General features: G+C 43.4%; 3 protein-coding genes, 1 long non-coding RNA gene and 1 pseudogene across 8 annotated transcripts; 2 read left to right on the forward strand and 3 right to left on the reverse strand.

Moving 5' to 3' along the window:
- Positions 1-1,788, forward strand: LOC140221700 (zinc finger BED domain-containing protein RICESLEEPER 2-like; annotated as a pseudogene).
- Positions 1,789-5,122: 3,334 nt separating this feature from the next.
- Positions 5,123-7,802, reverse strand: LOC117844363 (uncharacterized). The gene is made up of 3 exons (XR_004637880.2): positions 7,566-7,802; positions 6,821-6,921; positions 5,123-5,509 (listed from the first exon to the last, which is right to left on the reverse strand). It is a non-coding gene; the product is annotated as an uncharacterized lncRNA (long non-coding RNA).
- A 2,391-nt stretch (positions 7,803-10,193) lies between these two features.
- On the forward strand, positions 10,194-15,550 carry LOC117841436 (putative clathrin assembly protein At5g35200). Of its 3 annotated transcripts, none has more exons than XM_034721795.2 (16): positions 10,194-10,521; positions 11,600-11,734; positions 11,850-11,919; positions 11,990-12,087; positions 12,672-12,813; positions 12,898-12,998; positions 13,269-13,352; positions 13,463-13,513; positions 13,592-13,657; positions 13,748-13,813; positions 13,929-14,009; positions 14,108-14,185; positions 14,342-14,473; positions 14,556-14,631; positions 14,740-14,858; positions 14,936-15,550. In XM_034721795.2, the coding sequence occupies exons 2-16, from the start codon at positions 11,642-11,644 to the stop codon at positions 15,320-15,322; spliced, it is 1,644 nt and encodes a 547-aa protein (XP_034577686.1). In that variant the 5' UTR covers positions 10,194-10,521; positions 11,600-11,641; the 3' UTR covers positions 15,323-15,550. The 3 variants fall into 3 exon arrangements, with proteins under 3 accessions (XP_034577686.1, XP_034577687.1, XP_034577690.1); XM_034721796.2 differs by having other exon boundaries at positions 10,194-10,515; XM_034721799.2 differs by having other exon boundaries at positions 10,195-10,521; positions 14,743-14,858.
- Positions 15,551-15,810: 260 nt separating this feature from the next.
- LOC117841437 (vacuolar protein sorting-associated protein 55 homolog) lies at positions 15,811-18,393 on the reverse strand. 3 transcript variants are annotated; one of them, XM_034721801.2, is made up of 6 exons: positions 18,233-18,387; positions 17,485-17,666; positions 17,034-17,228; positions 16,910-16,949; positions 16,732-16,816; positions 15,811-16,295 (listed from the first exon to the last, which is right to left on the reverse strand). In XM_034721801.2, the coding sequence occupies exons 3-6, from the start codon at positions 17,127-17,129 to the stop codon at positions 16,100-16,102; spliced, it is 417 nt and encodes a 138-aa protein (XP_034577692.1). In that variant the 5' UTR covers positions 17,130-17,228; positions 17,485-17,666; positions 18,233-18,387; the 3' UTR covers positions 15,811-16,099. The 3 variants fall into 3 exon arrangements, with proteins under 3 accessions (XP_034577692.1, XP_034577693.1, XP_034577691.1); XM_034721802.2 differs by lacking the exon at positions 18,233-18,387 and adding an exon at positions 17,789-18,048; XM_034721800.2 differs by lacking the exon at positions 17,485-17,666 and having other exon boundaries at positions 18,233-18,393.
- A 3,095-nt stretch (positions 18,394-21,488) lies between these two features.
- Positions 21,489-26,156, reverse strand: LOC117841439 (glutamate--tRNA ligase, cytoplasmic). The gene is made up of 7 exons (XM_034721803.2): positions 26,005-26,156; positions 25,367-25,514; positions 24,815-24,911; positions 24,575-24,728; positions 23,414-24,489; positions 22,861-23,325; positions 21,489-21,922 (listed from the first exon to the last, which is right to left on the reverse strand). The coding sequence occupies exons 2-7, from the start codon at positions 25,501-25,503 to the stop codon at positions 21,704-21,706; spliced, it is 2,148 nt and encodes a 715-aa protein (XP_034577694.1). The 5' UTR covers positions 25,504-25,514; positions 26,005-26,156; the 3' UTR covers positions 21,489-21,703.
- Between the last annotated feature and the right edge of the window lie 192 nt (positions 26,157-26,348).

Consider the following 26,348-nt stretch of genomic DNA (forward strand, 5'->3'; position numbering starts at 1 on the left):
ATGACCATGAATGGATGGCTTCGTTCTTTCTGGTGAAAGTGCATCATCAATTGTGTTGCACTCTGAGGCAGAAAGCTGCCGACAGAGTGCTAAGTCTGCTGTTGATTTTCGTTGACTCGCTTGTCTTTTCTTTTCTTTTTTTTTCTGGAATAGCTCCTGGTGTGTCTCCTGGTGTGTTAGAGCTGATGTAGCATTCAATAAGTTTGATGATGAAGGCTTTGAGCTTTGGATGGAGTCATTGTAACCTGTATTTAGATGCATAGGGCGACAAATAATTCGTAATGAATGTGTTGCTAAGTTTGAGAGAGCAAAGATAGAATTACAAAGTGAACTTCAGAGTCTTAACTCTCACGTATGCTTCACATCTGATCTTTGGATATCAAACCAAAAGTTGGGATATATTTGTGTGACAGCTCACTATATTGGTCCTGATTTTGTTTTGAAGAAAAAGATAATTGCATTTAAGGATGTGAAGTATCCACATACGGGTGTAGCTATTGAGGAAGCTATTATAACTGTTTTGACAGATTATGGTATCAAATAGAAGATGTTTACGATCACAGTCGACAATGCAGCAAATAACAAGGCAGCTTGTGATCTTTTGCAAGAAAGCGGAAAGTCTGACATGTTATTTGGTGGTGAGCATATTCTTGTTAGATGTTGTGCTCATATACTCAACATTCTTGTCCAAGATGGTACGAACATTGTTAGTGCTATGATAGAGTTGATAAGAGACCTGATTAGGCACATTAACTCATCACCATCGCGTATCCAGGATTTCAATGAGATAGCTCAAAGGGAATGTCTTGTTGTAAAGGCTGGTTTAGTTCTTGATGTTCCCAACCGTTGGAACTCAACCCATGCTATGATTATGGAGGCAGTAAAGTACAAGATCATCTTGAAGCGATATGCCTAAGCAAATCAGCAACCATTTCCAACTGAAGATGAGTTTAGCAAAGTTGAGTACATTGGTGAGTTCCTTGGAGTTTTTGAAGAAACTACCAGGACGTTCTCAGCTGATAGATACGCTACTTCCCATATGTTCCTGGATAATGTGCTTTGTATCCATCAAACTCTAAATAGTCCAGAATGGTGTATCCATCAAACTCTAAATAGTCCAGAATGGTACAAGGATGAGGTTACCGCAGATTTGGCAAAAGCAATGGAGAGGAAATCTGATAAGTATTGGAATAGAAATTACAATATGTTTCTTGTTATTTGCAGCATACTTGATCCAAGAATAAAAGTTGACTTCTTAGACTTCTTTTATGAGAAGGTGTGCATGAACTTTATTGACATTGACTTGAGCAAAAATCTGGTTAAAGAGTGGCTTCGCAAGTATTTCAGGAAGTATGAAGAGGTTATTAGACAAAATGATACAAATGTAGTATCACAAACTGGTGCGTCCAGGAGCATGGTGAACCGTTCTCCAGTGCTAGTTCTTGGAAAAAGAAGACTAGAACAAGAATTTGTTGAATATAGGCATCAAAGGAGAGGGACTTGGATTAAAAAATCAGAACTTGATGCATATCTAGATAAACCACCAGTGAGAACAGATGAAAATTTTGAAATTCTAACTTGGTGGAAGACAAACTCCAACAAGTACCCTGTACTGTCAGTGATGGCACGCGATTTCTTAGCAATTCCACTCAGCACCGTTTCTTCTGAATCAACATTCATCTTGAGTGGTCGAATTCTTAGTGACAATCGAAGCTCAATGATGCCAGAAACTCTTTAAGCTTTGGTCCCACCAATGAAGGTAATTTTTACTAATTGAGGTTTCTGAGCTAAGCTGCATCCAGATTTTTTCTTTTGAACATGTTAGTATGTTACTAAGACAGTTATATCTTTGCAACATGTTACTGAATATACATGTATTGATGTCTCCGGTATGCCTTTTTGCATCTGTAGCCACCTGACATAATGATGCCTCTTTGAGTTCAAAGAAGCTCAAATGACTCTTAAAGGTACCCAAACAATGTCCTCTGTGCTAACTTTTCATATAGTTAGCAGTCTGCTACTTGTTTGTTACTCTATCCATTTGTGTGATGACAGCATCTTAGAGCAATTCCAACCCAACTCCTCCTTTAGATCTTAATCCTACTGTAGCATTGTTTGTATGCATCTTGCGACTTTTTTATCCATATTTTTCTCCATAGTCCAATACTCAGTGCCATAATTTGTTACACTATACAAGCTGTAAACATGTCATGTTAAATGCTCATGCACCACCACTTGGTACCAATTGTTGTCTTAATATCTTAATGTGTTTTGGCCCTTTAATGAAATACATGTATCTCTTGACAATTAGATCTGCGTGCTACCTTTTGGTCAATGTACTAGCTACTGATAAAACTCTTGGCAGATACGAAATCACTATTCAATATGTTGAATAGCTAAAAATAATTTTTCTTCAAGTACTTCACAACCTAATTCCCGCAGCTCTCCTACATCATTTCAAACTATGATTAATTAATTGGCACCATTCAATTCCATAGTGGAATGTGCAGTTCTTACCATTAGATGATTGTTAAGATTGTTGTATTGTATCTTTCACTGCATATACAGATGGTAGCTAGAAACCATTGGGAAGAAGTCAAAGAAACCAGGGCGAGCAGCTAGAAGACAGTGGGTTTTGATTGGGCGTGGCTTCTGAAGTGTCTATTATGTAGATCAAGAGACTTATTTTTTTAACTGTAGCTCAAGACACTTGTTTTTTTAGCTGTAGTTCTGGAAAATTGTGTCAGCTCAGTACCAGTTGCAGTATCAGCTGCAGTTGTGCAGTACCGCTCAGTACAGCTGCAGTTGTGCCCACTGCTAATGGCATGCAGGCATGCAGCTGCGACGGGCTGCCATGCCATGATTATGTGTACTCATTTTTATGGGGCGGGGTGGGGCGGGGTGATTACTTCATTTTTTGGGTGGGGTGGGGTGGGGTGGTTAACCTTAGCTGCTGCGGGTAGGGGTGGGTGAGGGGCGGGTACGTCCCCGTCAGCAGGCCTATCTTCATGGATGCACGTAGCTGAATTCAGTAGCAGTATAGTTAGCACATAGCGGTAGGGATCGAGTATGTCAAGATGTTTACCAGAGGCCCATCAAGGCGTATGGAGGGCCTTAATAACGCGTTAGGCTCAAATAATGCCCTCAGCTGGCCCATGGAGGGATCAAACAGCGGTTAAATCCCATAAGGAACACAATTGACGGCTCACTTTATGGCGCATCGGTACACGATTACGGCATTAATGGGCTCCCATGACGCCAAACTTAGTCATTCATCGCGGCCCATCAAGACGATAGCTGGTACTGTTGGGCTTACGGGGACAAGGCCCATAGCGCCCCATCAGGATTGGCTAAATTTGGCCCATGTTAGGCCCAGACGCATGCTTTGTGGGCCATTACGGCCCATCCGTACGTTAGCAGATACTTTTGGGCTTACGGGGCCCAAGTTTGGCCCATTAGTCTTGGGCCAAGTTTGGCCCATACTGCCACGATAAGTGGCCCATTGCGGCCCATCAGTACAATAGCATGCGTTATTGTGGCGACTTTTTTGTTTTTTAAGCCCCTTTTACGAAAGATTCTCACAAATACACCCCTGACGGAACCAATTCCAAAAATGGACCCTTAGCTTGGCGCCATCCACGCTGGCGCCAAGCTTACACGTCTCGGCGCCAGCCATCCTGGCGCCAAGGTCCATGCGCAGCTCCTGACGTGGATGCCGACGTGGCGGAGGCTTGGCGCCATCCATGATGGCGCCAAGCCTTGGCACCATAGATCTTGGCGCCAAGCCTTGGCACCATAGATCTTGGCGCCAAGCTTGGCGCCGAGCAATTTACCCCGTGCCTCCTCACGTTTCGAACTAAACAAGTATAATTGTTCCGAGAAGTATGCAACAAACCTTACTATGGTTCAACTGGTTAGAACATGGGTTTCTTATCCCAGAGACTTGAGTTCAAACCCCCATATTGAATCTTTATTACTACATTTTATTTTTTTTGCGGTTTGAACTCAGGTCTTTGGGACAGGAAACCCACATCCTAATTTTTGCGGTTTGAACTCAGGTCTTTGGGACAGGAAACCCACATCCTAACTCAAGCCCCATATTGAATCTTTATTACTACATTTTATTTTAAACAAGTATAATTGTTCCGAAAAGTATGCAACAAACCTTACTATGGTTCAACTGGTTAGAACATGGGTTTCTTATCCCAGAGACTTGAGTTCAAACCCCCATATTGAATCTTTATTACTACATTTTATTTTTTTTGCGGTTTGAACTCAGGTCTTTGGGACAGGAAACCCACATCCTAACTCAAGCCCCATATTGAATCTTTATTACTACATTTTATTTTTTTTGCGGTTTGAACTCAGGTCTTTGGGACAGGAAACCCACATCCTAACTAGTTGAACCATAGTGTGGTTTGTTACATATTTCTCGGAATAATTATACTTGTTTAGTTCGAAACACGAGGAGGCACGGGGTAAATTGCTCGGTGCCAAGATCTACGGCACCAAGATCCATGGCGCCAAGGCTTGGCGCCATCATAAATGGCGCCAAGCCCCCACCACGTCGGCATCCGCGTCAACAGCTGTGCATGGACCTTGGCGCCAGGATGGTTGGCGCTAAGGGTCCATTTTTGGAATTGGTTCCGTCAGGGGTGTATTTGTGAGAATCTTTCGCAAAAGGGTTAAAAAAACAAAAAAGACGGCGTTATTGTGCTATTAGGGCCCAACCTTGGCCCATCTTGGACCAACACCCTCACGCTTAGTAGCCCATAGCAGCCCATCACGACGAATACCAGGTGTTATTGGGCTCAAGTGGGCCATGTTAGGCCCATCTTAGCATTTAGGTCCATGTTCGGTCTACATTTTGGCCCATAAGGGCACGACCGCTGGCCAAAATAATAGCGACACAGTTCGATGGACCATAGGGCACATGCGAGCTGGTGTTATGTTCGGAACAAATAATGTGCCTAGATGCATTGCCTTGTTCGAGACCGAATGCGAACCAGGCATCTAGACTACCAGACTAGCAAGAAAGAGAAGAACCAAGCATTGAGAGCTGTAACAAGTAAGAGAAGAACCAGGCATTAGGACTAACAAGAGAACCAGGCAACATCGAGAATGGCATGAAGGGGCTGTATTCAAAATTATGTCCGGTGATATGTCCCCACTCATACGATACAACTAACCTACTATACATAAAATAAAGCACAACATATAAGATCGCTACCGTACAGCTACAGGTTGGGTGTGGCTAAAGTAAAAGGCACGCATTTTAGCATCGGAGCACCGCTCAAACTTTTAACAGTGTCCGGTGAAATGTCCCCATTAGTACAATACCATTAACCTACCTATACAAGAAATAAAGCACAACGTATAAAATTGCTACGGTACAGCTACAGTCAAGTGAGCGCATTTTAGCATCAGAGAACGGCTCATGCAGTCATGCTCATGCCCAACCCACAGGCCAGCCTTTCCGCATGGCCTTGATCCCTCTTTTTTCCCGGTCCTGCAATACGGAGATAAAAACAGACTCGTAAACAAATTAAAAACAGAAACAGTATATGACGACACTTGGCTAGTATCCCATAATAATTTGCACATCCAGTGGCATGCTTTTATGATAGTGAGACATTCTGGAACAGAAATATTGCAGGTTTCGGGAATGCTGATCAGAAATATATAGAGGGATCCAGCTTTCACTTTTGCATGCACCATACATACTGCAAGCAAAAAAAATAAACTAATAAGCTTAAAGGAATTTAAAAGGCTACGTCTTGGAAAACCATAGGTCGGTTCAGGAATGACATAGTGATAACTTGTTATATACAGAGAAAAAAGACTGTTATAACTGCTGAACCAACGCAAGCTAGCACAAATCCACAAGACCACAAATTATATTTTGCAAGTAAGCTGAATGCCTGAACCTAAGCAAACAACCTTCAACTCATAAATTGTACAAATAGACAATGCATGTTTCGAATAGAAGGATGGAATACCAACATAGTTCATATCCCATGTTACATACTTCCTCTGAAACATATGTTAAATATATGTTCATCTAGGTTTGTCCTAAATCAAATATTTTTTTAGCTTTGGCCATTAATAATTAAACTTTTAAATTGATTGTCAACAAAGGATTGGCGTTGGTATATTCATTATGAAACATATGTTCATAATATAAACTCTTTGTATTTAAGATATATACATATTTATCAATAATGCTAGTCAAAATTCTCATATTGGAGAGACATCGATGTCCTAATGGATTTCTATTTGAAGTAGATTGTCTGACTATCAGCATCCATAACGTCATTACTAAGAATAGATACAACTTAAATACTACAGAAGTAATGAAAAGAGGGATACAACAAGGTATTTCCAAGAAGCATGAATATGCCGATAGCGATTAAAATTTATAAGAAAATGAGAAGAATTTCAGACTTGAATTGCTGTGCTAGTTACCAAGACAAATCACATCTTTGTTCTCATTATATAAAGAAAATACTATCTCCAGTTTGGACATGAAGCAGCAGTAAAACAACATGCTTTGCTGGTCTGAAGCATCGTATATTAATGACCAGAGGTATTACTGTATCATTGATTAAGTATTGTTGGGCACTTGGGTCAAAGGCCTTTTTTTTCTTGAATACACAAGAGAGATGTGTATCATTTCATTAAAGAAGGCCAACAGGGCTAATCGGCTAATGAAGTACCTATGTTCATGGGAAAAGGTGAGCAGGAAAAAGGGGAAAGGAGATTGTTTGCAACAGTGTAAAAACAACTCCTATCAGTGGTCCATTTTTGGAAGGGATCATACCTAGATGCAGGTATTTCTTAAAATTCCAAATTCCAATCAGATAGCTATTCACATCCAGCACCAGAAGGGTTTCATCTCCAAGAACTGGTTCAGTGATTCCCCTATTACAGGAAAGTAACAACATAAACATATTTCTCAGCCATCATAAACCGTGGAAATACTTTAGCATACCAATAACATTGTCATGAACAAAAAAGAACGCAGGTTTGGTAAATTTGATAACCTGTTTAGGGCTTCTATTAAGGTGTTGCCTGGTAAAAACTTCAGGGGGGACTCTGGGGCATGCTATGCATGAAACTAGCTAGGCCGTGAGGGTAGATTGCTTAAACTTTTAAAGTACCTATTGTTGTATCAAAGAAATGGCTTGTATTGTGCTTTAATATTTATGTTCACAGCTGAAATGAACATTGAGTTTACTCAGATGCTACATCAGTAAAACAAATATACTAGGCCAGCAAAATAGAATTTACCACAACATCCTGCTCTGACTAAACATCTAAACAATGAAATTTAGGTTGTCATTGCATTATCAGCATCAAGCATACTATAATTATGTTTAAACAGGTACCTACCACATTCGCCTTAAAACTTTGTCCAGACTCCAGAAGGGAATCGAAGCAGCGCGAAGACCAAAGGTAATGCGTGCACAGGAAGCGGGAGTTGCGCGTTCATGCCCTAACCCTAGCCAAACCATGGGAGTCCAGGAATGGAGTGGGGGAAGCGGATGAGGCGACCGTTTCCTAACCTGACGGACGCCATGGTTGTTGGATCTCCGCGAAGGCCCGCGGCGTCCACCCCCGCGCGCGCCGCCGCGGGACGGCGGGAGCGTAGAGGACCGTCCGGCTCCTGCGCCCCGCGGCGGAGTGGATTCGAGGAGGTGGCCGCCTTGAGAGGCGGTAGGGTTCGAGGCGGGGCGGCGGTTGCTCCGCCGCTTCGCAATGCCGCGGCGTCGGGCTCGGGGGATTGGAGGAGAAGAGAGACGGGTCGGAAAAGCGCGTTGCCTCCTTTGAACTGGCGGTGGGCTAAATCTGGTAGACCCATGTATGGGCCTCCATAGTCGTCTGTTTTCTTCGTTGCAGATTGGCGGCCCAAACGAGATTGCCTATCTCTCTTTTTGTTTACTTTTGGCCGTCTTTTTTTTTAATCAAAGTTGAAAGTCGTCTGCACGGAGGGAGCATTGAAACCGTTCCGATTTCGTATACAACCCTCTCCTCCTTTCCCATATCATGGGTTTTTCTGTGCAATGACAATGATGTAAAGGTCAAAGAACGGACTCATCAAAAGTTAGTGGTACACGCCAAGAACTAAGCGTAGCTCAGCAGTAGTTTTTTTTTGGAATTTGCCCATCAAAATTCGAGTTCCTAACTCGACACCGATGCTCATATTTTTCTAAATTTATTTCAGGATTTAACCGGCACTATTCTTTTAGTGGTAGGCGACGTACTCGGCAATACCACTAATGGTGATTTCGTCAATCTCGAGGATTTACCAGCTCAGTTTTTCGGATGTGCTCATAGGGGTAGGGTTACGTGCGTATATATATTCGTAGGGGCGAGTGTGCATGTGTATATGTGAGCGTCTGTGTCTCTACTGTGTGATTGAAAAATAATGGTACATGCCAAAATTAACCTTTGCCGGCCGCGCCAGTTGAAACTTGAAAGCTGGTCTTGGTTCTAGAAAAAATGGTCAGTGCGACAGCTAACAGGGTTATCCCGGTACCCAACTTCGCAAAATGCTCAAATCAGAGCCTAGGTCTTCGTAACAACGCCCCACCAGACTAAACACGTACTGGAGCGTTGTTATGTTGTATAACAAAATGCTCAGGTCAGTTGTTCTCGGTTGTTCCTTCCCGATTGTCAATTTGCCCAAGGTAAATGTGTGTGCTACTTATTCAAATTTTAAAACCTACTTATTCAAATTTATTAGTTTTAAGTGCCCTAGTTTATACTTGCATTGGAAAATATAATATCATCAGGACACGCTAGCAAAACCAAACTACATGAAAATAAGATGCACAAAAATCTTATGCGACCAATTGATCAACCTCCAATTGCTCACGACATCCTTGCAGAAGGGGGCCGTGACCCACCTTGGCCAAACCATAGCTCCGCCAGTGCGTCCAAGTACGTGTATAGTCTCTCGTACATTTTGTTGCACATGAATCATGATATTAGTTTTATTTCTATTCTGGAAACCATATGTGTTCCTTGACTTCTTTTGGTTGCCTAATCTTTTAGGTCAGTCTTCGTGGGAGTTTCATGAGCATTAAATTTCATGCTACATCAATAATAATTTTGCTGACTTGGCAAGGTAGTTATGAGGAGAGAGAATGAGGAGTTTCATCATGCGTGAGATTAGTTTCATCCTCGTGACACTCAGCAGGCACATTTACCTAGTTTTCAGTGTTGGCAATGGTGCAATGAAACTGTGCACTAACACTGACCTCAGGCATCATCAATTGGGGCCGTTGCGAGTTAAGGGGGGTTTGAATCCTTGGGCTAAAGTTTAGCCCTGATCCCATCGGATATATTTTAATGCTAATTAGGAGTATTAAACATAGACTAATGATAAAAATAATTGCATGAGGGATAATTCGCGAGACGAATCTATTAAGCTTAATTAATTCATGATTAGCACATGTTCACTGTAGCACCACATGTGCTAACCATGGACTAATTAGGATTAATGGATTCGTCTCGCGAATTAGCCCTCGTTTATGCAATTATTTGTATCATTAACCTATGCTTAATACTTCTAAATAGCATCCAATATGACCCGAACTAAACGAGTTTAGCCCGACCCCTCAGCCGGTAGCGCATCTCGTAATAAATTTCTGCACAGAACTTCCTGCCACGAGTTTGACGCCACCAAACTTTGGCAAGTTGGACGAGACCGCGCGGTGGCAGCCGGATGCTTGATCACGCGACTACGTTGAATTGAACGCGACCACTTTAAATATCTACTAGCATATGGTAATTCAATAGACAATGTCAACTTGTAAACGCCGTGGAATGGCCACTCGCTCGAGGAAAAGAGAGGAAGCACGTTCGCAGCTTGCATCAGCAACAAGCAAAAGAGCGTGAGCTACAGGTTACTAGGTTAGCAGGGATTCACCTTTATCAGATCACATCACACATAAAGCTATAAGCTAACCGACCAAATTAGCCACCTGAAGTATGCTTAAGGCTGCAATAACTGGCCAAGCCTATTCACTGGACCTGAACTCAAGAACAACTTTTCAGATCAAATGATAGGACAGAGAGGAAGCAAAGGAAAAGGCGACGGAGACAGCAACAGCATCTGAGAGAAGCAATGCGAAGTCTAATAAAAGAAGTGAAAGGAAGTTCGTTGGTCAGAGGGCTGGCTGGTAAGCGGCCGACGTGCTGGAACACGTGTGCTAATGTCACTCACCACGCGGCAACGAACAGCGACTCCGTCGTCCCCTCCGTCTCTCCCCTCCAGCCCTCCTCGATCGCCAGCTCTCTTTCAGACACGGCTCGCTCTCTTCCTGCGTCCTTGCATCCCTCGTCCACAGCAAAAGCAGTCAAGCAGGCAAGAAGAAGAGGCCAGCCGGTTCCTGCTTGCCTGCGGCTGCTTCCGGATTCCCCTGCCAGCAGTCTCGGACCCCGGGCCAGCGACCTCCTCCCCGCCGGCCGCCGCCGATCAAGTCCAGGCCTTTTTTCTTCTTCCGTCAGGTACAGGTAGGTCTGATCCTTCTGCGTTGTGGCAATGGGTGTTCTTCCGCCGATTTCTGCAGGGGTTAAGAGCAAGCCTGCTGCGAGATTCGATTCCCCCTTTCAGCAGGCCGTTCCGTTCCGTAACAATAATCTGGTTCCCTTTGATGGTGGGTGGGAAGGGAATAATCTGCTTCGTTTTAGAACCCAATTTGGCGTTTGTCCCCGCTGACCAACTTGCGCTGGAGCTTTGGGGTTGGCGAATGGTTGATTCCTGGTGTATGGCCCCTCAATTGATCCCGTTTATTTGAAATCGCAGTGACTTATGCTTTTCGCCTTCCATTTCTATTTTTTGGTGAAATTTTTGTCATTCAAGAAACCAGTAATATTCCTCATTAACTGATGAAGCAGGAAGGTATAGAGTTCGTACCAACTCCAACGATCGCGCACCTCAGTTCGACACCTCAGCCTCACTACAACCTCGCGTTTGTTTCGTCTGCTGGTGATCTGCCGCCGCACCTCAGTTCGAACTGTTTTTTTTGCCCCCTTCTCGCTGCCTCTGCCGTTTTTTAGGATGTTGTTGGAGGAGGTGCGTTTCTCTGTTACGCTGTTGCTCGGGTCCGCGAATTTTGGGGTGGGGATTTGTTTCCTCCTATTTAGCGCTTACATCTCGCCCCCATTTCTCCTCCTCGGGAGTCTACTGGTTTTCCGGGTTTCAAATTTCGAACGCTGCCTCGTCGTGATCTTCTCGGTTTCAAATTTCGGGTGTTCCTATGCTCCTTTGCCTAGATTGTCGTCTTTGAAAGCTCTTGTTTTGGTGAGCCTGCTTCGGTTTTATCAGCCCATCTTGGTGCTTTCCTTCAGTTGTCCATCCATCTCTAATTCTCTATAACTATTAACTAGCAATCAGTATTAGATTGATCGGAATTCTTCTTCTACAGTAACACAGTTTTAGGATAGGCAAGGATTTAGGATCCGTATTATGTGTTTCTATTCAGCATAGCCTTTTCAGTTACAGATTGTTTGCAATTTTGCATTGAACATCATCGCCATTTTCCCGTTCAGAATAAACTCATATGCATCACTCTTTGCCTCTTCTTTGCAGGTCAGTCAGCCCCACTAGGAGACATCGATTGTGTCAGGGAGAATGGCTGCGGGTGGCACAGGTATCAGGAAGTACGTTGGGGCTCTCAAGGACAGCACAACAGTTAGCATAGCAAAAGTAAACAGCGATTATAAGGTGATGATGATCGAATTATTTTTTAGGGTTCATATTCGGGTCCTCTCATCGTTGCAGCGGTGGTGTTAAGTGTTAACATGATGCTCTTGTCTCGCTATTCTCTCCTTTGTAACAGGAGCTGGACATTGCTATTGTGAAGGCTACAAACCATGTTGAGAGTCCAGCAAAGGAGAAGTACATAAGAGGTGATCATTCATATGCTTCTGACCTATGAATTTCTACCATGTTTCTTGCTCACACGTTTCTGGTTTGCAGATATTTTTTACCATCTTTCTCCCGGAAGGCCTCGTGCAGATGTAGCCTACTGCATCCGTGCCCTTGGTAGACGTCTTTCGAAGACACGCAACTGGGCGGTATGTCTACTGTGAATTTCCTTATGTTCATGTATTACTTACTAGTCTTGGAATACTGCTCTTTAAATTCACCAGATATAATTGCACCTATATAATCTTCTCAAAGTATCAACAAGCTAGGAGGTGAATTCTCCATGTTTTCTGGAAAGAAAAAAAATCCTGGAATTTCACATATATGCCTGTTTGAGTAACACACATTGACGTTAGGTCAATACAATGTTACTTCCAGATATTTTTTTGGGGGGCCTATACCTATTTAGGAATTAGGACCTTAGTAACATGTATTAACGTTGTACAAACAAGTTCACCATGATGACCTTCTTTTTTGCTGCCATGATATGTCCTAGATATTGACATTGTTCCTTCTAACTATGGATCTGTTCTGTTCTAAATAATAGTTCTTAAGAAAGACCAATTTTTTTACATCCAGCACTGTTAACCTTCATTTCAGGAAATAAAAGGTGAACTTTTCATCATCCTGGGGAGCAATATTTGTATACTTTTCTGATTATAAGATTTTTTAGGTAACGCACAAAAGTAAGCAACATGGTACTAAACCTTTTTATTTGCATTTTGTCTGACAGGTTGCTCTGAAGACATTAGTTGTCATACACCGTGCTCTTCGGGAAGTTGATCCTACTTTCCGTGATGAGTTTATTAGTTATGGAAGAACTAGCTCCCATATGCTCCATATGTCCTACTTTAAGGATGATTCTAGTGCAGAAGGTACCTAATTGCTAACTTCTGCCTGACGCTGGAACTAGTATTCAAACTAGTAAGAACTTATTGTGACTATTTGTTATTGTGCAGCCTGGGATTACTCTGCATGGGTGCGCAATTATGCTTTATATTTGGAGGAGAGAATTGAATCATTCCGTGTACTGAACTATGACGTTGAAAAGGATCCTTTGGTAGGCAATCTAATTCTATGTGCTCTAGTTTAGAGCATTTGCTCCCCAAATTTAGTTGTGGTTTAGATTATATTATATATGCTTAAGTTATCATTCTAGAGCACTGGAACTAAGCTATCAATAGATCAAGGTTTTAGATCGTCTATACAAATTTAGGTTGCATTCTTGAGTGCTTAGCTAGTGCATTACTGAGTCAAAATATTTGGTCTATAGCATAGAACTGCAAGGTCTCCTTGAGCATTTTATTTATGGAAACTCTTGTATCCACAGAGAACTCGAGATCTTGATACAGTTGGATTGCTCGATCAGTTACCAGCATTACAGCAGCTTCTTTTTCGATTACTTGGTTGCCAGGTAATTAATCATTGTTATCCTATGTAGAAATACACCAGTTTCTGTGTTCCAGAGTTGCCATTGACATTTAAAAGGTGCCTTGCTGACTTTTTCGTTTCTTTTTTTTTTAGCCACAAGGGTCATCATCTTATAACATCATAATTCAGCATGCACTATCAATGGTGAGGAACTCAGGATTTCAGGTCATTTTTACTAGTAATCTTAGCATTACTTGACCTTGTCTTATGTGTTACTGGCAGGTTGCTCTAGAGAGTGTTAAGATCCAAACGGCCATCAATGATGCAATACTCAATCTTGTTGACAAGGTGGGGACTGCGGGCTTGCTGCTTGTCAGATTATTTTTTATGTCTGTTTTCTGTCTTGCTGAGTTAATTTACATGTTCTGCACAATGCAGTTCTTTGAGATGCAAAGAGATGACGCTATAAGGGCACTTGACATGTATAAAAGAGCAATTAGCCAGGTAAATCATGATTCCTTTTCTGCTGGTGCTTGATCCATTTAACTTTTTTCCATTAGTTGGTCATCAGAAATCACATGCTTCGTGGCTGATTTTTTTTTTATTTACTTTTGTACAGGCAGAACAACTTTCGGAATTTTATGAAGTGTGTAAAAGTATACATATTGGGCGTGGTGAGCGATTCCTAAAAATTGAACAGGTTTGGCTGATTCTCTAATGATCGTCAGTATGTACTTTATTGTCATATTCTGTGCGAGAAGCTTATTGATAACCTATTGGTAACACCAAAACATACAGCCACCTGCATCGTTCCTGGGAGCTATGGAGGAGTATGTGAGCAATGCTCCCCTTGCTTCAACAGTTCAGAGAAATCAGGTTTGCAACTACTAAAAGCTTGTACTATTTGTTTCAGTTTCCTGGGATCTTAGTTTTCTGTTACTATGTATAAGCAAGATGTTTCTGGCTACTCTATTGAAGTCACTTCAAGGCAGATTTTGATGGTGTATTTATGTCCATTTCTTTGTTTTTTAGGCTGTACTAGCTATAGAGTACAACATAAAATCAGAAGCTGAAGAACCATCAACGCCACCGCCTCCAGCTCCAGAACCTGAACCTGAGCCAGTTAAAGAAGTTCCACCCACAGCTGAACCAACAGATTTGCTGGTAACTTTCGATGATACTGCACTAGTCAGGAAACCGGTCATTAGCCAATCATGTGTCCTAAAACTTCTCATTGTCTTGGCAGGGAATGGATGAATCAACCCCTAACACATCTGAAATAGATCAAAAGAATGCTTCAGCATTGGCAATTGTTCAACAAGGTACATGATTATAATTGTATATCCGCGGATGAAATGCTTCATCCAGCTCTATGTTCGCTATCCGAAGTTATATAAAAAAGTCAATTTCACTGACTCGCTTTTTCGCAGCAGATAATGCTCCTAAAGCACCTGCTCCTACCAGTACCGATAGCGTCGCCACCAGCTGGGAGCTGGCGCTAGTCACTGCACCCAGTTCGAATGGAATTGCTGTTACTTCAAGCAAATTGGTACATAAATTTAGATAATTCATATCTGATTACCTTACTCGGTCCCTCTGCAATCATACTGACTGTACTCGCTACAGGCCGGTGGACTGGACCTGCTTACACTTGACAGCCTATACAATGAGGCACACAGACAAGCGCAGCAGGCACAGCAGAATGCGAATTACAACCCTTGGGAGACCACTCCAGCATCGGGTCCAATGATGCAACAGCCGATGCACGACCCGTTCTACGCCTCCAATTCCATTGCCACAGCCCGCAACGTGCAGATGGCGGCGATGGCGCAGCAACAGCATGCCTTCATGCTCCAGAAGGAGCAGCAGCGGCAGATGATGATGGTGGCACAGCAGCAGCAAGCCTCCTCCAATCCGTTCGCCGACCCGTATATGCACGCCGGCGTCCACCCTTATGGCGCTGGGATGCAGCTCCATGCCGGTAACGCTTACACTGGAACTGGGATGATGTAGCGCGCCACAGAATCTGCTGCATTGCTTTTGGCAATTTTTGTTCTTTTTTTTTCATTTTTCCTTTGTAAGAATGTCAATATGAGCACAGCCGTTGAAGTTTTTTCCCCCCTGGCTGCATGACCAAGAAGGGTCGATGTGCACCTGCGAACTGAAGGACTAATATCCTTGCGAATGCAGTACGAGAAACACACTGCCATTTTCTGATGTGGATATGGAAAGCTTTGTGAACGAGTCAGCATCCGTTCTAAGAAAAAACCGAGTTGGTGTTGTGCCAACTTTGCACAATCAGGTTGGTATTTGACCTCCGAGAAGCCCATGGCAGAACCAGTGTGAATTTGTTGCCGCAGCGATTGCTGAAATCATGAAACTGCCTGTTCATACAAGCAAGCCGCAACACAATCCACACACAACCCCAAAAAAAGAAGAAAAAAACTGAACCGAGGCGAGCGGACTCGGGTAACCGCGCGAGCACCGGAGGCAATGCAACGAGAGGGCAACCTGATTGGCATCTATTTGGACTGCCATATAGCCATTGAGATGGGGCAGGCAGTCGAGGATCAATACCACGTAAACAAATTTTCTGTATGTCAGGAACAGCATCACCAGAGGACCACAATGGCGGACCAAACATGTACAAACGCATCCAATTTTTCGCTAAGAGAGAGTATCACTAATGGGGACCAACGACCAAGGCAATGCTCCGACTGTTGCTGTACAAGCAAGTTCACAACCATTTTGCAAAGGTATCACGCGGCCAAGAGGATGTAAGCATTAAAACTAGAACACACTGCTGTACTCGTCTTCACTGCTCATCTGGATAAACCACAGGATCGCCACGCCGAAGACCACGAAAGATGACAGCTCCATCGTCAGGGCTCCCCATCCAATGACACCAGCGTGCTTTAGGATCGACGGAATGGCGATGCTCCCCACTATTGATGCGCCCGTCAAGAATTTCGTGAAGTTCACCCAGCTGCAGTGGCAGTACAAGTAGGCTAATTAACTTCACCATCTATGACGAGAACTGAGCCATATCCAAAGAGAATTTAGGGGATGCAATCAGCTATTCAGCCTTTAGCAGGCAGGCACTACATGTCTATAACTGGCAAGCAAGTGGCAACATGCGTGCAAGCCAACGCTCAGGCTTCACTTAACAACCAAATTGTTTCAAGGCGGCAAACCTAAATTCATTTGTGCACTAGAAAAGTAGTTGTTCAGGAAAGCAATCCTATCTCAATGGATCCTAACCTTCATTTCAGAATCTCTAAATAGAATGCTATGGGTTTTCATGAGTGCCAACAAGATAATGCGTACCTCGGGAGCCAAAGCAATGCTATAAAATCATGGTGGCAAGTGTAATAACAAATCAGCAACCATGGACTCTTATTCTGTAAGTGAAGATCACTTACCCATCACCCCCGTTAGACATAATCGAGGAAGTATCAGAACCCAGGAAAAATATGAGGGGCATCGGTAGGATAAGGTACATCAGAACTGCACAAAATGTCAAAGATTACTTATGGCTTCCCTAAAGACAATTATCAGAAAATGAATGAAGTTTACCAGTGCTACACAAAATTTCCTAACCTGTTAGCATTGGCCACCAGTTGTTATAGAGAGCACAAGCCTGAATGAGCAAAAATTATAGAGTTTTAGATGACAGTGGAAAAGATAATGAACTGATGCTGAGATATTAGAGTTAGATGCTTACCAGGATCTGCAACACAATTCCACCAGAGACCAATATGGCAAGAAGGGCAAGTCTTCCACTGTGCAAACATGTTCTCATACTACGTGATAGTGCCATTGTTCCCTTTGCTGTTGTTGCTTCAGCTACAATTTCTTCTTTAATGTCGAGACACGCAAAGCTCTTGCTTGTTCTCGAAGAAACTTTCAGCTACAAATTCTGGGATGGTAAAAAAGAAAGATGAATTACCAGGAAGCAACTGTAAAAAAAAACAAGTTATAAACAGAAAGTTTCTAGAATATCTCATATTTTATCTCTGATAATCTTTCAGTGGTCAAGTGAGACACACACAGGGAGCATAGCCTTGGATTTAATTTTTGAAGTAGAGATGCAGAAATTCTAAACAAATTCTCCAACTAAGGAGTTAAGTGGAAACTGGAAAGAAGTCAAAAAGGGGAAATCAATTAAGTACAACCTACAGTAACTCAGCCACAACCGTGTATAACCTTCAATCCAAGACAATGTTTTGGATTAATTCCCTCAACATCCCAGGGATCCTCTCTCAGCTGATCTTTCAAAGTAAATCAGTGTATTTAACAGTAACTAGCGAACTAGTTGTGTCAGATTTTACACTTGCAGCACAACAGTGTCCAGCAACTGCATGAAGATAAAGGAAAACACAATCATGTTTTGATAGTTGTACAGCCATTTTACACTTGCATCACAACATATGACATTTCTTATGACATTGACAAAACGGATGAAAACTGTAAGCTTACATTCTATCTGATTAGCTATACCGCAGGGCACGAGGGAACCCTCGAATCACTTTTTGGACATGAACTTGAACGCGCTGAAGAATACATGCCTAGCAGGAGCACACAACCAGAACCGTGGATTGATGGACTGAATTAGTCCATCCACCACGCAGCAACGAAATCCGCTACTAAATGATGGCCGAGAGATTCGGATCAGCAGAGATACCAGACAGCAGAAAATCCGATCGGAAATTCCTGTGCAATCCAATCCGGAGTAAAGTGGTTTCTTCCCTCAGGCCGGATTCTACAACCAGAGATCCAAACACTGGGCACGAAATTGTTGGAGAATCGTATGATACATACTGGCGAATCAAGCATTCTAAACACTAGACAGCAGAGCTCGCACCGATCGAGCCACCAAATCATGCGAGGGGGAGAGGGAGGCAGGGAGGAGAAGGGGCGTACTCTGGCTGGGCGCGGGAGGAGCACGAGCACCGCAGGAGACGCGCGCCGCCACCGCCGCGCGGGAGAGCCGGGATGACGCCGCCCAGTGAGCCGCGGCGGAGAAGGGGCCACCACGCCCAGGCTGCTGCGGTGGCCGAGGCACCAGAGGTTTCGATGGGAGGAGGACGGCAGGGTTGGGCGGGGTGATGTGGACAGCCGGCCCCACCAAGCACTAGATGATGGATTAGCTGCGTACTGAGAGAGGCAAAACCATACGATGGATGTGTGTAATCACTAGTTTAATTACTCCGTTCCTAATAATCCAAAGCTGAAAAGATTCTGGAGTATTCATTCAGTAGCTCCACCTGTTTTTGTTTTTTGTTTGTTTTTTTTCTGGTTGAAGGTTTCAACCCTTTTGTTTCCGTGGATCCTCCATATTTTGGAGCGTGAATTGCATTCGTATTGAGAAAGAATTATACGTGTTATGATTCTTATTAAACATGCTCAATATCCCATCATGCAGATAGATCATGGCATGCACGCATCTTGCCATCCCGTCCATATGACAACAGGGGTCCGTTTCTAGATCCGCTTCAGGCTAACTAATATAAGGTTAGCCATACACTATTAGATATAACATATTTTACAAAGAACACAAATAATTATATAATTATATAATTATATTGATTCCAAGTGTTCAACCAATAGACTCAAACTATACGTAGACTATTGAAGATAGAAAAGTACCAAATTAAGAGTCTTCCATGACAAAAAAAAACTATACATGTCTTCATGATTTAACACCACTTGTACCGACATTCTCAATTCTACGTAAAAATTTTAAAAATCCCAACTCTTTATAAAACAAGATAACATTATGTATTGAAATAGACTAATATAAGTAAACGACGCGCACCTTGAGCCCTCGATTGGCAAATTTATCTTACGGTTTCTTAAGCCTTGAAAGCGCTTTATAATTGTTTCATCTTCACTTTATAATTGTTTCATCTTCAATCGATGCAAACAATGTTACTAGTTCCTGAGGTCCTCTTTTGCTTTCTTGTTAAGCTATAAGCTGAAATTAGTGTGCCATTTACAAAAGCTAGACTGCTACAGAACTAGAACTGAGCATTGCGCTTTCACCTAAGTACTCACCTTTTGAAGACTTTGCAGGTTGTTTATGGAAAGAGGGCAGGAGCTTTTACTTGCTTACTTGATGAAACAGGGCGATATGGCCCGCATGATTCTTTGCCAAAGGAAGTTAAACCTGACTTCAAGGTGTCTTCACTTACCGAAGTATTCACCATGCTGGAAGAGAATTTTGATTTGGCACCAGCATCCGCTGAGAGTAGAATATGACATAAAAAGTTCTAAACAACATTGTTGTCTAACGTGCAATCGGCACCACAGCATCTTGGTATCTCACCTGCCTGGCTCAGGTTGCCGGCGTGCAGATCGGGAAGGGGAAGGTGGCCAGCGTGCAGAGGAGGCGGAGGAGAGGCGCCGCCGGCTCGAGAGGAGGCGGAGGACTGGCGAGGCCGGCTCGAGGGGAGGCGGAGAAGGGGCGTCGCCGGCGTGGGTCGTAGGCGAAGGAGGGGCGCCGTTGGTGTGGGTTGTAGGCGGAGGAGGGGCACCGCCGGCGGATGTGCTAAGGGGCGCGACTCGCGTTTTGCGAGTGCAGATGGGAGGCACGTGGCCAGCCGGTCAGGGCTATGTTCCGGCCTGCTGGGCTCCCTTCGCGTCGGGGTGGGCTAATGGGCTGCCTGATCTTTTTATGCAATTTTTATGAACTTCTTGGGCCCCGCCCTGGGCTGTAGCTCGGGGCCCAAATCCACCCCTGGCTGACTTTGTCATCCCTGGTATGTGGTAGCTGGCTGCAGGAATCTTTGGGGTAGGGCGACGGGGGGCGTGGCGAGCAGCGGGGAGAGCAAGCGCGCGACCAGCGGGGAGAGCAAGCGTGCGACGTGCGCGAGCGAGGAGGCGAGCAAGAAAGAGAGCGAGAAGAGCACGAGCAGCATGATGAGGAGAATGACGCCGACCACAAGGAAGGGGGCGACGGGAGGAGGGGAGAGAATGTTTTGTGGTATCTTGTATAACCGATGGTATGGTGGGTAATAAACCCCTAGCTCCAAGAGAAGGAGTTTTCGGAGCACCCCTTGAGGTGCTCCAGAAAAACCTTGGAGTTGGCGCCTAGATCCATCTTTTTTATGGAGTTGGTGCTAGTGGAGCTGGAGGTGTTTAGCAAGATGAATCTGGAGCGGAGCTGCAAAACTTGGAGTGGAGCAGTCCCAAACACGCCCTTAATGACATCTTCTGTACACATGAAATCCATCTCATTCCAAACCTTCTAAAAATGTGAAGAGGAGAAAACCTTATAAAAGGCTAAACTATTGAGGAGAAAATTTCAGTTGTTTAGCTCACTTTCGAAGTGGTTGTTTGGTCTAGCCAAAAATTTCAGTCGTTGCATGGAGTATATCTCAAGAAGTTGCATTTGGATCTGATGTTTGAAATTTAATCTTTTTTTTGAAATAATATGTTTGTTTGAAATTTTCTATCCTGTTTGTAAATAACATAGGAAGTGACTGAAATTTTGTAACCAGAGGCTCACCTTAAACGTGCCATACATCGAGTTGTCTTTAAACAAAACGACAACAACGCCAGCTTGTTATTCGCAAACTTTACTAGTTACCAGGTTCATAGCACGCGCAGATGATACTCCCATTTGATCAGTAAATAATTGAACTTAACCTAACTAAACAGATTTGATGATGACTTGGCCTCATTCACTGCCCATGTAATTTGCCGCTACACTACTTGAGAGCATGTTTATTTGATGTGCAGTTTTAAATTTTTCTAAAAAGCTGCTGCTAGCTTTTAAACTCATAAAACTAAAAACTGAGCTTTCTAAGTTTTTCCATATAAACTCAGAAAGCTGCATGAGAAGTTCGCTAAGAATGCTCAAACAAACGAGCCTCGAGAAAACCACGAAGTGAAACACGAACTGCCTATCGCATTTGAAGCCTGTACCAATGTTTCTGGGAGAAACATCTTCAACAGGAATCCCCCGAGCAAACACAGAAACACCAACTCAGCCATGCTACTTACCTTGGGATGAACTTTTGTAATTGCTACTATCACAACGTACAATAGCAGGCCACGATAGATTAAGCCAATTAACTTTTTTTTTTTGAAACTAAGCCAATTAACTATTGGGGAAGAGAGAAAAACAGCCGACGCAACTATAATCAAAAAGTAAAGGCGTAAGCGACTATGCGTGGGATGCAAACAGTATTGCTATAGAAGTACCAGCATCTTCAAACTGATGTAAGTATCAACCAAAATCAAAATGCCCATGCCACTCGGTTGGCAGGATGGGCCTGGCCATCTAGCAGTGAACACAATCTACGAGTAAGCCTAATCACAGTATATACCACAATATTGATTGCCAAACCTTACATTAAGGAATTCCATGTGCCCTCGGTGGCACGCTGCCTAGTTCAGCGAGGCCTGCTGTCGACCATCTGGGATCGCAAACAGGACCACCGGTTTCGATGACCTGATAAACGGGGCGTCACACCTGTAGTAGCCTTTCCTCTCGAGCTGTATGACCTCTCCATGCTTGAGGTTCTTCATGTTTGCATCTCCGAGGGCTGGGGTCTCTCGCCGAGTGCAAGGGTTGAGATTGTCGAGGAAGTCTTCATCCTCCTCCAGCTGTTAAATGACACCAACAGTATATCTCAACATTAATTTGTCAACAAACAAGAAATCTTTAATTTAAAACTTAATACGTCATCCAAAGTGGACAAGTACCGAAGTCTTTAATCTAGAGGCAGGCATGACATTCACCTCAAACTCCAATGTCCATTCTAAGGAGGCAACATAGATTGTCTTGCAGCAGCACACCAAAATTAAGCACGAATTAAGTGACTGTTTTGCTGCTTATCTAGAAGATTATGGGCATGTTTGGTTTATACCCCCATCTTACCTTGCCAAATTTTGGTCATGACCAAATCGTGGGCATTGCCAAAATGTTGGCGACGTTGTTTCGATTGTAACCTTGCCAAATCTAGCCAAACCCATTCAACTTCTAGGACATGTGGACCCCCACATGTCATTATTATGCTTTGCAATGTAATATAGTCAAGTGACATCTTGTTTTGTATATATATGGAAACGGATTAGTAGTTAGATTAGCACTTGAATATTGCTAACCTACCGTTATTGGGCTCCGTGTAGCCACTATCCTAATGCCATGTCCCTACTATCTGCTGCTGTTGGCAGCCAAATATTTGGCGAGTGTTCGCGCCCTGCTGTTGTGTGTATTTTGCGTTGGCGAGCATTGGCACGCCAATCATGAGTGCTTAACCAAACGCACGCCAATTTGCAAGGGCAAGCCAAAAATTTGGTTCGGCTGGCGTTGGTAGTAAACCAAACGTGCCCTATATGCCATGAAAATCGTTGTGCAATTTGATTCAGTGCAGCTTAGTTTTCTTTACACGAATCACACAATAACATGTTAATATGTTATTTCTATTTTATCAACCTTTTGAACCAAATGACACGCAGCTCTCCTACGTCATTCAAGGGAAAAAAAACAACACAGCGCTAGTATCGACATAAACAATGGTTGAACCAAACAGAGAACTTACCTTTTTCTTGCTGATGAGATAATCGAATTCCACCAACGAAAGGGGGACGAGCTCCTCTATATCTGCTAGCCATGTGGTCTTCAATTTTGTTGTCTTAACAGAGCCCTCAAGATGTAGCTCTCCAACTAGTTCAGTAATCACTCCATTCTCCATCTTGATCTCTTTAATGATAGCATTCCCCCAGTCCATTAGGGTTACTTCCTCACCCTTGCTAATGGCTGATGCATCAGCATAATCTAGCCAAATTCTGTTAGCAAAGGTTGTAGCCTTCTTTCCAGCAGCCTCACATTTCTTATGCCTCGGTAAAATTCGAACAAATGGCTTCTCTGGACCATTGGTAAGAGTAAAGATCACGCGCTGATCTTTCAGCACAGCAGTATGCCTTGCACACACTGGATCGATTAGCTTCTTGTTGATTGTCCACAGTTTATCCCACTCCATCAGATTCAGATTTTTTGAAGCACCCTTCAACAAACAAAATGGATATGAAATTATGAATAAACTCGCGGGAAATACCAACATAAAGCATGATCGCATTAGCAGATAGGTGTACCTGTTGGAGTATAAATTGTATCAATGCCTCAACCTTCAAGCCACGACGGACAATGCCTTGAACAGTGGGAAAACGTGGATCAGTCCAATCCTCAACCTTCTTATTTTGTACAAACCAAAGAAGCTTCCGCTTGCTGAGAAGAGTGTAAACCATATTCAATCTGCTGAATTCATAAATTTCTACTCTCCTCAACCCCATATCTTGAAGAATTCGATAATATTGTGCATTCCGGTCATGGTATTCACTGGAACGAAGAGCATGTGTCACTCCCTCGAATGCATCAACAAATGGGCAAGCAAAGTCATATGTTGGATAGGCCTTGTACTTTGAACCAACACGATGGTGAGGATCAGTATTACAGCGGTAGTAAACAGGATCCCTGAGCGACTTGTTAGGATCCTGCATGTCGAGTTTACCCCGCACACAGCACTGCTTGCCCCTTTCAGTCCCATTAACCATCTCTTTCCATAATGAGAGATTTTCCTCAACAGTATTATTTCTGCACCTTGATTCAATACCATCCATCCTCTCTTTTCTCATCTCCTCCTTTGGCGTATCATCAATATATGCTTTCCCCTGCTTAATCAAACTTTCAGCCATTTCCATTAGCTTTGGAAAATAGTCAGATGTGTACGTGACAGCATCATATTTGATCCCCAATGTCTCGATATCTTTCAGAAGGTTCTCAACGAACTCATTGCTTTCTTTTGAAGGGTTTGTGTCATCAAATCGAACTATTAGGCGCCCTTGATATCTTTCAGCAAAGTATTTGTTCAATAGTGCAGCCTTTGCATGACCAATATGGAGGTACCCGCTAGGCTCTGGTGCAAAACGAACACAAACTTGCCCAACTTTTGCACCAGGGAGATCAACTTCTGGAGCTGATGGGTCCTTTGAATCATGTACCTTTTCCTTGAGGCTCGGTGCAGGAGATTTTCCAATTCCTCTTTTCCCAACATATGCGGCCACGATTTCATTCAGTGTGTCTTTGTATTCTGCATCTATGCTGTTGAACCAGCGGACAAGATTTTGGTATTTCTTCGATTTCCTTAGACTCTCCCACCGTTGACCAATCCCTGAAGGGAAATAACACAGTGAGCTAAACAATACAATGCCCTGAACCAGCCTGAAAGAAGAATGACGAACAAACCCACAGCTTACCAGCAAGATTTGACCAAACTGCAATGTCAGCAATTGTCAGCCCATGACCAACCACAAAAGTCCTGGAGGTCAAGTATCCATCAACAAATGAGCAGGCATTTTCAAATTCAGAGCCAGAAAGGAACATGGGGGCATATTCAAGCCACTCAGCAACCTGCAAGTTTATTAACAGCAGTGATTCAGAAAATAGAAACAGTCACAACAATAAGACATTTTAAAAAGCAATAGATGAGCACATACATGTCCAAACTCGATAGCATTCTGCCCAGAGAAGCTGGAAAATGATGCACCGCGGGCAATGAAGTGGAGAATTGGGTTGACACCATGGAGTGATTCTCTGTACACAACCACAAAAAGTTGTATGAAAAAATATATTAACTCCCAGATGGTGAGTCAAACCAAGGTCAATAAATGAAATAAACAAAACAGATAGCACTCAATAATTTGCAAAATGACATATTTACACATAAGTACTGCCATTAAATAGTTGCATGTCGCATAATAAAAGCAAAGTAGAAATCCTATGTGATTTAATCCTGAGGAATAATGGTCTGTTTGAAAAAAAACAATCATTTTGCTGCAATAACTCGTGTACAAACAGTGCATAATATTGTAGACATCTCTATTTTCATGCATAAACTCAAGTCTGCCGTTGGAAGCATCTCACCCGTATGAACTGTCCAAAAGCTAAAATATATACAAGCGTTATGCAAGCGTTTGCAACAAGTGACCAAAGAGATATCTTTAAAGAGAAAAAAGAACATGTACCCAAGAAGCGGAGCAAGAACTTACCCAGAACCAAACCATAGGGTGGGTGCCGAGCCAGAAGCAAGACTAGGATCAATGGTTAGGGGTAGACCCGCAACCTTAGCCGCACAAATGATTGAAATTGGTGGGCTGTCCTGGGAGAACGCCAACTTTACCTCCATTGTGATTTTCCCTGAAACAGCAGGAACCTGAAATCAGCAGAAAGTTACACCCAGCACAATGCGAACAGTAAATTAGGCTGCACCTCTGCAACCGGCACCCACCCTTTTTCTGTATTATATTATAAATTTAGAATCAAAGCATGCTGATACAAGAACGCGCAAAACGCTGGAGGCGCAAAGATCTCAAAAGGTTGAAATCAAGCATTAAAGTTTGATGCAAGCAGTTGACGGTTCAAATGGTACTGGTCTTACACGAACAGGAGGGGAGTTACAAATTATCTAAGAGAAACTACAATTTAACACCACAGTCTATGATGGACCGTGGGACTGATTAAATATATCATCACCCCGGTAACCTTTACTAAAAAAACAAACAACCATACTATTTCAAACCAGGGATGGATATGTAACTGGGTCAGATCCGACTACAAGTAGCTTACGTTAGGGTTTGGTGTGCTCCGTTTCGCACAGCACGAAGGGAAGAGAAGGGGGCAGGCATACCTGGAAACTCGTTGCCGGCGAAGGCGTGGCGAAGGCGTGGCGAAGCTGTGGCGAAGGGCGCTGCCGCTCGCTCAGCCGGCGCCGCCAGGAAAGGAAGACCAGAAGAGGAGAGAGGGGTAGGGCAGAGATGGAGCTGAAAGGGTGAAAGAAATACCAGATGACGAGGGGTGAAGGCCCAGGAGGCAGCGACCAGCGCCGCTCGGGCCTGGGCTGTCTCAATGGAAGCCCAGTATCCTTGATTCTTTCTTTCGTTCGGCCAGATCAGCCACTGTTTTGGGCCGAGGTCCAGTTCTGCCGACACCTCTGTCTCACCGCCATTGGACCCCACACGTCATCCTCCTCTG

This window comes from Setaria viridis, chromosome 1, assembly GCF_005286985.2.
Source record: "Setaria viridis chromosome 1, Setaria_viridis_v4.0, whole genome shotgun sequence".
NCBI lineage: Eukaryota > Viridiplantae > Streptophyta > Magnoliopsida > Poales > Poaceae > Setaria > Setaria viridis.

Coding starts and splice junctions, on each gene's coding strand:
- LOC117841436 (XM_034721795.2), top strand. CDS start 11,642: ATGGCTGCGGGTGGCACAGGTATCAGGAAGTACGTTGGGGCTCTCAAG. Junction 11,735..11,849: donor AAGTAAACAGCGATTATAAG/GTGATGATGATC, acceptor CCTTTGTAACAG/GAGCTGGACATTGCTATTGT. Junction 14,010..14,107: donor GATTCCTAAAAATTGAACAG/GTTTGGCTGATT, acceptor CAAAACATACAG/CCACCTGCATCGTTCCTGGG.
- LOC117841437 (XM_034721800.2), bottom strand. CDS start 17,129: ATGGCACTATCACGTAGTATGAGAACATGTTTGCACAGTGGAAGACTT. Junction 16,817..16,909: donor CTGGTGGCCAATGCTAACAG/GTTAGGAAATTT, acceptor CATTTTGTGCAG/TTCTGATGTACCTTATCCTA. Junction 16,296..16,731: donor ATGTCTAACGGGGGTGATGG/GTAAGTGATCTT, acceptor CTGCCACTGCAG/CTGGGTGAACTTCACGAAAT.
- LOC117841439 (XM_034721803.2), bottom strand. CDS start 25,503: ATGGAGGTAAAGTTGGCGTTCTCCCAGGACAGCCCACCAATTTCAATC. Junction 23,326..23,413: donor TACAATTTATACTCCAACAG/GTACACCTATCT, acceptor TGTTTGTTGAAG/GGTGCTTCAAAAAATCTGAA. Junction 21,923..22,860: donor ATCTCATCAGCAAGAAAAAG/GTAAGTTCTCTG, acceptor GTCATTTAACAG/CTGGAGGAGGATGAAGACTT.